Source organism: Urocitellus parryii, chromosome 2 (assembly GCF_045843805.1).
Source record: "Urocitellus parryii isolate mUroPar1 chromosome 2, mUroPar1.hap1, whole genome shotgun sequence".
In the NCBI taxonomy this organism is placed as follows: Eukaryota; Metazoa; Chordata; class Mammalia; order Rodentia; family Sciuridae; genus Urocitellus; species Urocitellus parryii.
This window is the reverse complement of record NC_135532.1, coordinates 147,178,528-147,191,984: the sequence shown is the minus strand read 5'-3', so window position 1 is coordinate 147,191,984 and position 13,457 is coordinate 147,178,528. Positions and strand designations below refer to the sequence as shown.

The following is a 13,457-nucleotide window of genomic DNA, read 5'->3' as shown; positions in this document are numbered from 1 at the left end:
GGATAATCACTAAATGAAAGAACAAGTGAGAAAATGCTCAATGAGAAATATAAAATTGGTAACATTCTTGTGTGACTAATGTATTTATGCGAGGTGTTTCTCATCTTTATAGTTTAAAAATTTTATCTTTGTCTACTTAACAAACTCAAAATTCTTCATAATAAAATATATTAACATAATTATTCACCTAAAGTGACAAATAAATTTAATGCAAATCTTTTCAGTCTAACAAAGTTTTAGAACTGTGTATGTTTATCTTGAAATTCATGTGAAGGGCTGGGGCTGTAGCTCAATGATAGAGCACCTGCCTAGCTTGTGTGAGGTCCTGGATTCGATCCTCAGCACTGTATAAAAATAAAAGAATAAAAGTATTGTGAAAATAAATTCTTAAAAAAATCATGCAAAAAACATTATTTTTTCCAGGAATATAAATAGTATTAATATCCAAGACTGATTAATATAGAACTGTAATTTAAAGTTTTAATAGTCAAAACATTAAGATACTACATAGAACAGACAAAAAAGTATAGATTCAATATGTATAGAAATTAATGTAAGCAATAATATTTCAAGGATAGACTGATTTGTTTAATAGAAAGTTCTAGAATTGTTGGCTCTGTCTCTAGAAATAAAGTCAGACTCTTATCTCACACCATAGATCTTTTCTAATAAAATTTACAGTATCATAATGTAATATATGAATTATAGAAATTTCTTCCACAATTAAGAAAGTCGGTAAAAAAACTATCATTACCTAATTATAAGATATAAGAAAAAATTATCTCATAGAGACAAAAGGCATATAACAAATTAGGAAATTTATTTTACTATAAATATTACATCTAGAGATTTGTGTCTATATTATAAAAATTATTGTCACAAATAGAAAAAAAAGGAAAACAATTTAAAAGTAGAATAAGTAAAAAACAATGAAAACACATATTTACAAGTGAACAAATTAAAAAATTAAATTAAAGATGCTCAACTATATATGTCATAGGAATAAACACACATACACATAAATACACAGACACACACACCTCTTTTTATTTTAACATAAATTAAAATGTAGGGCTGGGGATGTGGCTCAAGCGGTAGCGCACTCGCCTGGCATGCGTGCGGCCCGGGTTCGATCCTCAGCACCACATACCAGCAAAGATATTGTATCTGCCGAGAACTAAAAAATAAATATTAAAAACTCTCTCTCTCTTTCTCTCTCTCTCTCTCTCTCTCTCTCTCTCTCTCTCTCTCTCTCTCTCTCCTCTCTCACTCTCTCTTTAAAAAAAATGTATAAAAATTTCCACTGCTGACTGATATGAGAAAATGATACCCTAGTATATCACTGTGGAAATAGTAACAGCCATGGCCTTTTTAAAGCAACTTTATAGGGTCCTGTTAATTAAAAAAGCAAAACTATATCTTTCAATCTACCATTTTCTTTTGTAAATTCCTTAGAAATAAGCACATCACTATGCAAACATAAATATACAAAGAATACACAATGCATTATTAGCCATGGTGGTAAAGATCAGACATTTGCACAGTGAAGTGGTTAAATCACATTACAATCATAAGGTGGAATAAAAATTAGCCATTAAAAAGAAATGAACTAGACCAACTACATTGAGAATTACTACAGTGTATTTTATCTGTGAAGAATAAGATACAGAGACAAGTAAATAATTATGATTTCATTATTATAAAATAAGTGATGCATTTTAAAATATCTTTTACATGATGAAAAATATAAGAAATGCACAAAAGTTCAAACACTGACTTTTCTGATATGGAAGTAGAGGAAAGGGCAAGAGGAAGATATCAAGATAAGAGTTCCATAAGAAAAAATCATATAATATGATTCTTGTACATGAAATTATATAATATGCTTATATATGTCATGTATGTTATGAACATACATAAAGAGTTTGTGACAGTATAGTCCCTAACACATTAACAGTAAAGGAGATGTTTTGACACTGAAAATTACAGTGTATAATTGGTAAGTAATCATGTTTAATTTTCTGTACCTAAAAAGCAGTTAAACTTGGAAATAATCTTCAGGGAAATTAGCATATTTCTTTGGATATGATAAATCCGTAAATGCTTTTGAGCATTAAGAGTAGACAGGATTTACTACTCTAATGTTATCCATAACTATATAAATCAAGAATTCAAACACAGTAAAATGTTTTTCAGGGTTGGTTTCTTTTCTGTTTGTTTCAGTAATATTCTTATTAAATTTATTCCAGTGAACTTTATTTGTTGTCACTGCTCCAAATATTTAGCTAATGCTTACATGAAGTATGGAAATTTCTTTGATTATTTTTGAATAATCTCTGAAAAAAACTTTAAAACAAAGTTGTAAAATTGTTATCATATTTCCACACGTTAAAAATTTATTTATCAGAAAATTGGGTTTCATCTAATATTAAAATATGAATGAAATTTTATTTTTCTAAGAATGAAAGAGCCATAAAAGGAACCATTAGGAGTTCTTATTCCATCTTCACTGAAACAAAAATGAATGGGTTTTAGAATCTTTGCTTTTAAGTATATATTCATGATGAACCCTGGCAGGCACAAGGTCAAAATTTTAAAGAAAAATTAAAACTCATAATATATTTGACCTGAATTAACTTGCCCAGGTTTTTTAGTAATCTCAAGTAACCAAATTTTTTATATTTCTAATTTCAGATTATGCAATGTGTAATTTAGCCAAGATTTAATAACTTTTGTAATTTTCTTTTATTTTAGATGTTCATATATAAAATCCAGGGAGACAAAAGGACATTATTGAAGTTATTCTTCATGACTAGCTCATATTCTCATGATTCTATGACACTAAAACTTTTTAAAATATTTATTTCTTAGTTGTGGCTGTACACAATACATTTATTTTATTTATTTTTGTGTGGTGCTGAGGATTGAACTCAGGGCCTCGCATATGCTAGGCGAGCACTCTATCACTGAGCCACAACCCCAGCCCGAAATTAAAACATTTTTATTCTTCTCTATCACACACACCTCAGCCAGAATTTATCATTCTGAAAACTACAAGTGAAATTGGAACAGCATAACTTATACTCAATTAAGAAAACTTTTCATATTATAAATTCTGAATATGTTGAATTTATTTTATCATTGTTATTTAAATTTTTAATTCCTATGCTAATCAGTAGAAACTTCCCTAAAATTATATTACTGCCACAGTAAAATACTAATTAAAATATACATATTCACATGAGCCTTACTTTTGTCTGCCAAGATTTGGGTCCCTGGGTTTTAAAACATTTTGTCTAGGATTTTAATTTTTTACATAGATAATTAGTTTTCTTATAAACAGACCATAAATCTATCATTATGAAAACTAGAAGCATCTCTGTACTCTCACCCAACTTGTATAAACCACTGGAAAACAGGAAAAATGCTCATTTTCTGGAAGTAACATGAAAGGCGTAGAAAGAAGCAGTATCATTTCTGTACGGATTTTCCTCCAGAAACTGCAAACTGGAGGAAAGTATTTTTTTTCTTATATTTCAAACTCGTATTTAAAATGTTTTGAAATCCCCTAATGTTTCTAAGAGATTCCCAGTAGGATAAAGTAAAACTTGTTCTACTGGGCATTGTGAGATAACGATCAGATCATTCACAGAAAAAGTAATAACCATTCAAACTGCATATTGTGTCCTAAGGGTTCCCTATACGGGCTTGTTTATAAAACATTACTAGGCAGAGCTGAGAATAAACTTGTTGTCATTCCTTTAATTTTTCTTAATGGATGCCGGGGTCCATCCCCCGTGGGGACCAGGGGTCCTGAAGGAGGAGTGGTATAGGCAAAAGAAGAGATGGGGCGACAGGTTGCAAGTTATGTGCAGCCTCCAGAAAAATCTGCTTCCCTTACAGGGGCCTTTATTTTTATACCTTTTTTTATAGATGTTTTTCCAGGTAGTTAATGGATAACCTCAAAATACAAAACTTCTTTGATTGACATGATTTTCAAGAGTTACAATCTTTTCTGACAATCTTTTCTGACATATATTGATTACCTAAGATATTGAGTACATTGTTTTTAATATTTTCCTATAACCTTAGCCAATCATGATTAAGCTTTTACATTTTCATTTCAATCACTAGGTGCTAGGCTATGCAACTAGACTACATGTCTCCAGACATATTCCAAAATTAATGGACCTGTTCCAAAATTAAATATCACCACAGTTAACCACAAAGGGAAGTTATGTCTAGGAAGAAAGAAAAATAAAGTTGGTGATCGGCTCACAGTGTTTTCTACTGTATTTCCTCTGATTGTAACTTCTTGTTTTGTTCTCCTCTTACACTTAAGACATCTCAATGTGTCCTCAAAGGAATCAAATTTAATGTCCATCTAGTCCCTAACATTTACCTAAAATCTCCAGGTGAAATTCTTTTATCTCCAATAATTCTGTGATGGTTTCTTGTCTATATACCAAAAGTTTATTGGGTTTTTTTGCCTCTTCTTATAATTACACACTCTTACATGCAATTACTCTTACATGCAATTACTGTAGGGTTTATCTGTCTTCTTATGGAGGACATGAATTTTAACAAAGGTTTGCAAAGTATTTACCAGGTCAAAAAACATCAGTGGAAACTGGGTGAGGTGGCACATGCCTATAATCCCAGCAGTTTGGGAGGCTGAGGCAGGAGGATCGCAAGTTCAAAGCCAGCCTCAGCAAAAGCAAGGTCCTAAGCAACTCAGTGAGACCCTGTCTCTAAATAAAATACAAAATAGGCTTGGGGATGTGGCTCAGTGATTGAATGTCCCTGAGTTCAATCCCCAGTGGTAATGGATCATCTTACTATTTTACAAAATATCCAGAAAATAACATTTTCTTATGTTACCATAATCTTGGGACAAGACATCAGTGTATATTTTTGCCTATCCCAGGTGAATGCGAAAAGCTTCTGATTCTCACTCATGATTGATACTGCAACTAATCCATTTCCTACACCAGTGACTACATATCTCATACCGATATTTAATTGAAGTTCTCTAGTAACTAGTAGTACATCTAGTAGAACAACATCAATTGTCACTGTAATACTGGTGTGTGGCAATCTACCTTTAACAGCCATGGCATAAATAAGTTTTGTAGAGATTAGGATGAAAAAGTAAATATGGTATTATGGGAATCAACAACATGTGGTATTTGAGTCTCTAAAATTGTTTGTGATTTGTGACACTAGACTTCAACAGCTCTTTTGTGTTGTAAAGACTCCCTCTGATAAGTAGGACATAGGCATGAGTTTTCTAAATAAAGAAGCAGAATTTGTTCTGTGTTGAAAACTCCATAAAAAGAAAAATCAAATACATATAGAAAAAACTTTGAGTATTCCTGGCACCATCAACAAAAACAGATCATGATGCAGGAGACGCAAACTGAAATTGATTAGAAGCTCAAAGGCAGATCATGACAGGATGGCTTTTACAGCAAAAATGATACGGTAATGTTTTACAGTGATTTCTTAATATAAGAAGGATTTCCTAATGGTAAGAGATTGGTTTAAACTGATTATCCTATGCCATTTCTAAAAGATAGTGTGTATATACTCTGTTTATGATTATGAGAGTCTATTAAAAGAAATCATATGTTTCATTAGTATTCAAATATAAAACTAGAGCAAGTTCCACTTTCCTCATTTAACTGGCTTTGTCTTCTTGGGGGAATTCATAGACCTTTTCCCATTTTATTTTATTTTAATAACTCTTCCCTTTTGGTGTGATCAAAACAGGGTAGTGTTACTTAAGATACCATTGTCTCTGTAGTCACTACTGACATCATTGCTGGGATGGAGAGTCAAGTAATCATTATCATCACAGATGTAGTCATTGAGTTCCTACACTTTTCTGATCCTTGTGGCTATGGTTTGTTGGCTGCTGAAAGTTATTTACAGCCCTTGGAAATAGTATGGAACTTCTGGGTATATAGCCCAAAGAGAGGGAATCACTGCCTTGCTAAAATATCTGCATTCCAAGATTCATTTCAGCATTAAACACAGTAGCAAAGATATGGAAACATCCCAAATGTCTATCAATCGACAAATGGGGAAAGAAAAGGTGAAATATATACAAAGTATTATTTAGCCTAAAAAAGGAGATTCTATAATTTGCCACAATGTGCATGAGCAAGAAGGACATTATGCTGAGTGAAATAAGCCAGATATAAGCTCACATATCTGGAATAAAATAAGGAGGGCTCAAGTACATATAGGTAAAGAATAAAAGAGATAGTAACCCATGGTTTGGGAGAAGGTGAGGAAATAGGTAGTATTTAGACATGTGTTCATTAGTTTCCAAATTTGTGAAAGGTTTCCATGTATATTTTCATTATTGTTGCTTTCTGATTAGATTTCATTACAAGAAAATATACTTTTATGATTTCAATTCTTTTAAATTTAGTGGGATTTTTTCATGGAAAGATTATGGTGATATGGATGGGTATACTACATAAATTAGTCTAGGCATTGCTGTCACAAGATTTTGTGAATACAGTTAAGATTTAAAGTCGGTTTACCTTCACTAAAGAAGATTATTCTGAATAAGGTGGATGACAATTACTGAAACCTTTCAGAGAAAAACAGGTTTCACCGAGAACAGGAAATTTTGCTAGTGGCACTACACAGTGCAATATGGTTAAAAAAATTAACTTTATTATAAGAAGGAATTTTGTGCCAAGACTGTAATATAGAAATCCAGTGTGAGCTCTCAGTGTATAGTTATGCCTAATTGATTTTAGATAGACAGTCTTAACAATGTCTTAAGCAAGTTCCTTAAAATAAATCCCCTTTTTATTCTGTTTCTCTGGAGAATTCTGAGTGACACTTATGCTCAGCTGATTTTTTTCAGGTGTATGAGTTTAATTCAAATAAAAATAATCCTTCTAACAAATACTATAGGAAAAACTGGATATACATATATTTTTATAAAAGGGCTTTAACCATACATAAAAGTGAATTGAAATGCCCTTTGGAACTAAATGTTGAAGAAGAAAAAAGAAAACCTTTATTTCTTCTAGAAGAGAACATAGGACAAAATCTATGTGATTTTAGGGTAGGTACAGATTTATTAAATGAGAAAATTTAATATACACTAATCATTAAAAAACTGATATATACAAATTCATCAAAACTGAAAATTCTACTTTTGAAAGAAAAGCATTAAGGATGTTAATTGAAACTAACAATATTAATTGACATGTGGTATATTAAGTGTGAGATCAGGCAACGGGTAGTGACCAAAGGAGGCAGATTTTAAAAGGCCGCTGAACGAGGCTTTATTGAGACATAACTCAGGGACGGAACTCTATCAGTCCAACAGAGTGGACAGGAGAAGGGTCTGAGGAGAAACCACGTGGGAGATTGACAGGACTGGAATTTTTATGGAGCTTACAGCAGGAAGGGAAGGGCTTGGGGCAGAAAAAGGTGTTTTTAGAGACCCTTGTCCCACTGGAGTTGGAGTTGAGATCCAGGATTGGTCAAGAGGTCCTGCTGATTGAGAGGTGTTAGCCAGGAGATCCCGCTGATTGACAGGCATTTCCATCAGCACCTGATTGATGTTTCTTTACTGCACTCAGGCTGCTTGGTGCTTTGTTCCTAAGTCACTGCCACCAACCTGACATTAAGTATTATTTTAATCAATTTCCACATTGAAGTTGAAACAAAGCATTTGTAAAGTCACTTACTGTTTTAGTCAGCTTTTTCACTGCTGTTGACTAAAAGACTGACTGAAACAATTTTAGAAGAGGAAAAGTTTATTTAGGTCTCACAGTTTCAGAGGTCTCAGTCCAAGGCTCTACTTATTGGGGCTTGAGGTGAGGCAGAACCTCATGGCAGAAGTGTGGTGGAGGAAAATAGCTCAAGATTGTTATGCTCGAATTCAGGACCCCCAAAGACCACTAGAGACCAATATCAATGTAAGCAGCAAAGAGGTGTTTATTGCAAGCTACCTCGGTCCTCCACACTCATACAGCAACTGGTGACGTTGAGAGGCCCTGAGCCCAGGGTTTGCAGCAGTTTTATACACTCTTTGGGGGAAGGCAGGGACATCTTATATTCACATACATCATAGCATCTCTTAGCAAATCATCACACACTGCAGGAAAATCAAACAACAACTCTTAACATTGATTAGCACATTCACTGGTGGGAACAAGTTGGGTAGGGGTGATTGCTTAGTACAAGAGGGGGATTCATTTGAACTTATTGGTTTAAGGCCAAGAGGGGTGTACATGCTAAACTACATGGTTTCCCAACATGTTATCAACCACCATAAACTACTGGGAGGGTCATCTGGCATCTCAGGTATTTTCCCTGTCTCATGCTGATTGGTGGTTGCTAGGGGGTTGCTATGGGTCTCCACCTAGCCTGACTGAGTCAGGGACACCTGGTGCAGCAGATCTCTCTTGATATTTGTAGATAAACAACTCAGCAGGGTGGGTATGTGCCTAGGAGTGCTCTGTGGGTCTTTCCAAGGACAAGGGTCATGCCCCCTTCCTTGGACAGGCTTTGCTGAGGTTTTTCACTCTTTCGTGCTCTTTCTCGACAGTGTCTCACTGTGTTGTCAAGGTGATAGATTTAAATTTCTAGACTAAACTGATTTCCTGCCATACCCTGCCAAGTAGCTGGGATTGCAGTTATATACTATTCAGAACATTCTTAATCATTCCTATTCTTTTGAATGGTTCAGAAGTTTCATCCATCATTGAGACCTAGTAATAGCAGTTTGTTAAGTTTATCATCACTGCACTGTTTAGGCAGATTATTTGAAGCAGCAACTGTCCTTATCACTGAATTTATCATAGTTTGGAGACATTTTCAATTAACAATAATTCTATGGTTAATACATATTCAACATAAGGTTATTTCTACTATATTTTCCAGGGTATTTTATCGACCATGAAGTGAAAAAATTGGGCAGGTACCTTTTTTTTTTCAGTATAAGCTACTTTAGCCATAGTGTACCATTATCGCCAATGAGAACTGTATGCTGAAATTTATTGGAGCCAGGTCAATTTCTTATATTCAGAAAGAATAGATTTCCAACTATGAAAATATTACTCATGATCATGCAGTCTGAGTATCCAGACTAACAAAAACTCAAGTTTCTAGTGTTTATATCAACTGATAAATTGCCCTGATTACTTAACAAATACCTCTAATTTCCATGGTCATAGGGCCTTGTCTTCCCACATCTGGGACAGTGAGCATATTGACTCCTAGTTATTTAATAAACAGAGTATCATCCAGGTTCCCAGGAAACCTCTTATGATCCTCTGTTTTGCATATTTGCCTCCTCTCTGCAATGTCAAGTCTATTTCTTTGTGTTCTCCTGATAGTAGTTGATGCTAATGGAGCATGGGTATAATCCCAGCAATTCCAGGGACTGAAGCAGGAGGATCCCAGGTTCAAGGCCAGCCTCAGCAATTTACTGAGACTCTCAGCAACTTAGCAAGAACATGTCTTGAATTAAAAAGAACAAAAAGACTGGAAATTGAGCTCTGTGGTAAAGCATCCCCAAACAAATATAAATAAATAAACAATTAAGTAATGTTTGTAGTCATTTTTCCTGCTTGCCCTTATTAATCCAGTTTGCTTAATCCTTGAGATTTGATTCTGTATCATCTAAATTCCATTCATAAGATTATCCCTCATATTTCTCCTCAAAAAAAAAAGCTTCAACCTCAAACCCAGCCATTCTAGTAGCCATCTAGATCAGTCTCTCATCCTCCCTACCCATCCTTCTGCTTGAGAATTTTTTTGTTGTAAGAATACCATTGTAAATTGTACCATGACAATCAAATTTCAAAATACAATGGACTTATACAATGTTTAGTGGGCCAAATATTTTATCCATATTTATTTTGTCTTTAAAATCAGAATAACAAACAGGTAAAACAGCAGCAATGCAGAGGTCTTGGTAACCAGGTAGATTGCCAAATCTCAATCACTTAGTACCAACTTTTCCAATATAGATCATGCCAACACAGAGAAGGTACAGGTCCAGGATCTGTCAGCATAAATTACTTGCTTACCACCTAGCACCTAGAGGGATGTTTCCCTCATGTCCATTTTTCAGTACAAATGCATCCCATAAAATACAAATCATATATAATCTTCACAACTGATACAATATACCCCAAAACACTTCTGATGAACAATCAGTTAAGACCAAGTCCAGAAATTTATGCTGAATTAGTACATATCTGGAGTCACTTCAATATTGTCTAAATGTCACTTTTTCAGGAGGCTCTCAAACAAAAGACTACAGTTCAATTATTAAAACTTTCTTTCCAAGGTAATATAATAATATAAATGGAATTTCATTTAATAAATCAGATTTGGCTATGTAATATTTGTACAATTTTAGGGTTGGAAAGGATTATAATAAGTATAATATATAGTTATCTGTACAAAACTCCAAATAAAATATGTGGTACCATAAACATGAAAAATAAATTTACTTGTATGAACATAAGTAATGAAAAGTATAACAGAGAAATTACTCAAAGAATAATAATAGTAAATTAGAGCATTTTACCAAAAAAAAAAAATCAAGGAAACCAGTATTTAGTACACTGTTACAAAGTGAATCTAAATGCAAATAGTTTTCAAAAGTTAATGAATGTAATCATATAGAATACATTTAAATAAATTTTGTTAATAAATTTTGTTATTGGGCATCTATTGAAATTAATCTTAAGACCAAAGTAGATTTTTTTTCCCAAAATGTGTTCATGACAAGCAGATGAGTAATAAAAGATATCATACACGTAAATCTTTTTTGGGGGGGTGAAGGGTACTAGGGATTGAACTCATGGGTACTCAACCACTGAGCCACATTCCCAGCCCTGTTTTTTATTTTACTTAGAGACAGGTTCTCACTGAGTTGCTTAGGGCCTTGCTTGTTGCGAGGCTGGCTTTGAACTCAAGATCTTCCTGTCTCAGCCTCCCAAGCCACCGGGATTATAGGCCTGTGTCAATGCACGTGGCCCATACACCTAAATCTTTAGATAAAACTTTTGGTATACTTTTGAAAGTATTGGCTTGAAAAAATGTGAAGTGTTTCCTAAGTATGAGAAAAAAAAGATATATTTTCAAACTTCAACAACTTCAAATTTAAATTTAATTCTTTATTTTTATCATTTTTTCTAAGTAAATACACTGAGAAGAGATTAATCAAGGCATATAACTGTCTTACTTAAGAAGAGTTGAGTCATGTTTCTCTATAAGTATAAAATTAGCCCATGAGTTCTCAACCACTAATTTACATTCAATTCAGGAACATGATTTTATATATATATATATATATATATATATATATATATATATATATATATATATAATTTTTGCTCCTGTTATTAAATAATAAACCATTTTCTTATCTCTGATCTAGTTCCTTTGCATTCTGCCTGAGGGCATCTAGTAAAACTGATAAAAATAGTAATGCATTCATACAGCTAGTAACTGAAATATCTTTCTACTAAATCATTCTTAAATTTAAATATTATCAAATATCTTATTATATTCAATATCCTATATAAAAAATAGTGCATGAAGTTATAAGTATGACCAAAGTTTTATTTTAGTCAGTCTTGCAGCATTACTGAGTATGGGAAAAAAGAAAAGAAAAAAAAGAGAGAGAGAGCAAAACTTTATTATTTGCAGGTTCATAGAGATAAACTAAGTTTATTCAAGTAAGTAATTGCCTATTCAGGTCATCCTCAATTAGAGCTATTTACTAGTAAATTTTTCTCACTGTTGCACCATAAAATTACTAATTACTACCTGTAATTTTACTGGGGTAAAGCAAATACCTAATTTGCAAAAGCAAATGCAAAGATAAAATGGAACACAATGTATCTAAATAAGCTCATATGACTAATGTGACCACTCTTTCACTGAACCCATAACTAAGAAAGCCCATTTAGCACTGGACTCAAAATAAAAAAACTGGATTTCTTCACACACAGCTCAGCAATCACTCTGACCATTTGTCCTTGGGTAAAATGGCAGAGTAGTGGCTAATCCAAAAGATTGTTTTTCGTTTGTGTGTTTTGATTTTGGTTTTTTCCATAAAAAGTAAAGAAGAGTTTGAAACTTGTATGACAAATATTTATTTCTTTATTATTCTTCTCAAGGCACCTATAACCTCCTTGTTTCTCAGGCTGTAAATAAAAGGATTTAACAGGGGTATTATTATTGTGTAAAATAAAGAAAGCATTTTTTCCTTATCCTCATCTGGCCCAGACCCTGGACCAACATAAGTGAGGAAGAGAGTGCCATAGAACAAGGAGACGGAGAACAGATGGGCACTGCAGGTAGAGAAGGCTTTGTGTCTGCCTTTCTCGGACTTCTTTTTAAGAATGGTAAAGAGGACCTGGGCATACGAGACCATAATGGTTACAAAGGTGAAGGCTTGCATAAAGGATGAAAAGATTAAAATGACAAGCATATTAATTGTAGGATCAGTACAAGATATTTTGAATAGTTGTAAAATTTCACAATAGAAATAATGTATGATATTGGACTTGCAGAAAGTTAATCTAACAAACAAACCCACATGAATTGCTAAATGTAGAAAACCAACAAAATATGAAGCACCTATAAACTGAGTACAGAGGCTATTGGACATCATCACTGGATATAGCAAGGGATTGCATATGGCTACGTAGCGGTCATAGGCCATCACTGACAAGAGGAAACATTCCGTGGTAGCACTGGAGCCAAAACAATAAAACTGTGTTAAGCACTCAGCTAGGGATATCTTATGATTCTTAGATAAAAAGTTGATAAGCATCTTGGGGGTCACAGAAGATGAAGTGCATGCATCAGCCAAGGCTAAACTGCTGAGAAATAAGTACATGGGGGTGTGAAGGTGTGGGTCCTTCCAGATGAGAGCAATCAGGCCAAGGTTGCCCACCATGGTGATGAGGTAGATCACAAGGAACACCAGGAACAGGGGCACCTGCAGCCCTGGACGGTCTGTAAGTCCCGTGAGAAGAAACTCAGTCACTAGAGTCATATTTTCTTCTGCCATAGTTGATCTGGACAATCACCAAAATGAAAGAAAAGGTAAGGAACAGTCAAAATAGAATCATAAAGTTGTTTATATTTTTATGTGACTATTACATTCCTAATCAATTCCTATCATCCAAATGATAGTTTTAAATTTTTACATTTATTTGTCTATAATTTATGTTCATTCAAATTTCTTCATAATAAATAGTTTTAAAATTATAATTCATCTATTCATCTAAATGGATATGTAAATTTAATGAAAATCTTTTTCAAACTAAGAATTAAGGAGGGGGGGTTGGTTTGTTTGGGATTTTTTTTTTTTTTTTTTTTTTTTTTTGGTACTCAGGGGTACTTCCCCAGCCTATTTTGTATTTTACTTAAAGACAGGGTCTCACTCAGTT

The 13,457-nt window shown here is 33.6% G+C and overlaps 1 protein-coding gene across 1 annotated transcript; it reads right to left on the bottom strand.

Moving 5' to 3' along the window:
• Window positions 1-12,151: 12,151 nt before the first annotated feature.
• On the bottom strand, window positions 12,152-13,075 carry LOC113198386 (olfactory receptor 5AC1-like). The gene has a single exon (XM_026411064.1). It carries the CDS (start codon window positions 13,073-13,075, stop codon window positions 12,152-12,154), a length of 924 nt encoding a protein of 307 aa, XP_026266849.1.
• Between the last annotated feature and the right edge of the window lie 382 nt (window positions 13,076-13,457).

Excerpts from the sequence above, each read along its gene's own strand:
- LOC113198386 (XM_026411064.1), bottom strand. The coding sequence starts at position 13,075 with ATGGCAGAAGAAAATATGACTCTAGTGACTGAGTTTCTTCTCACGGGA.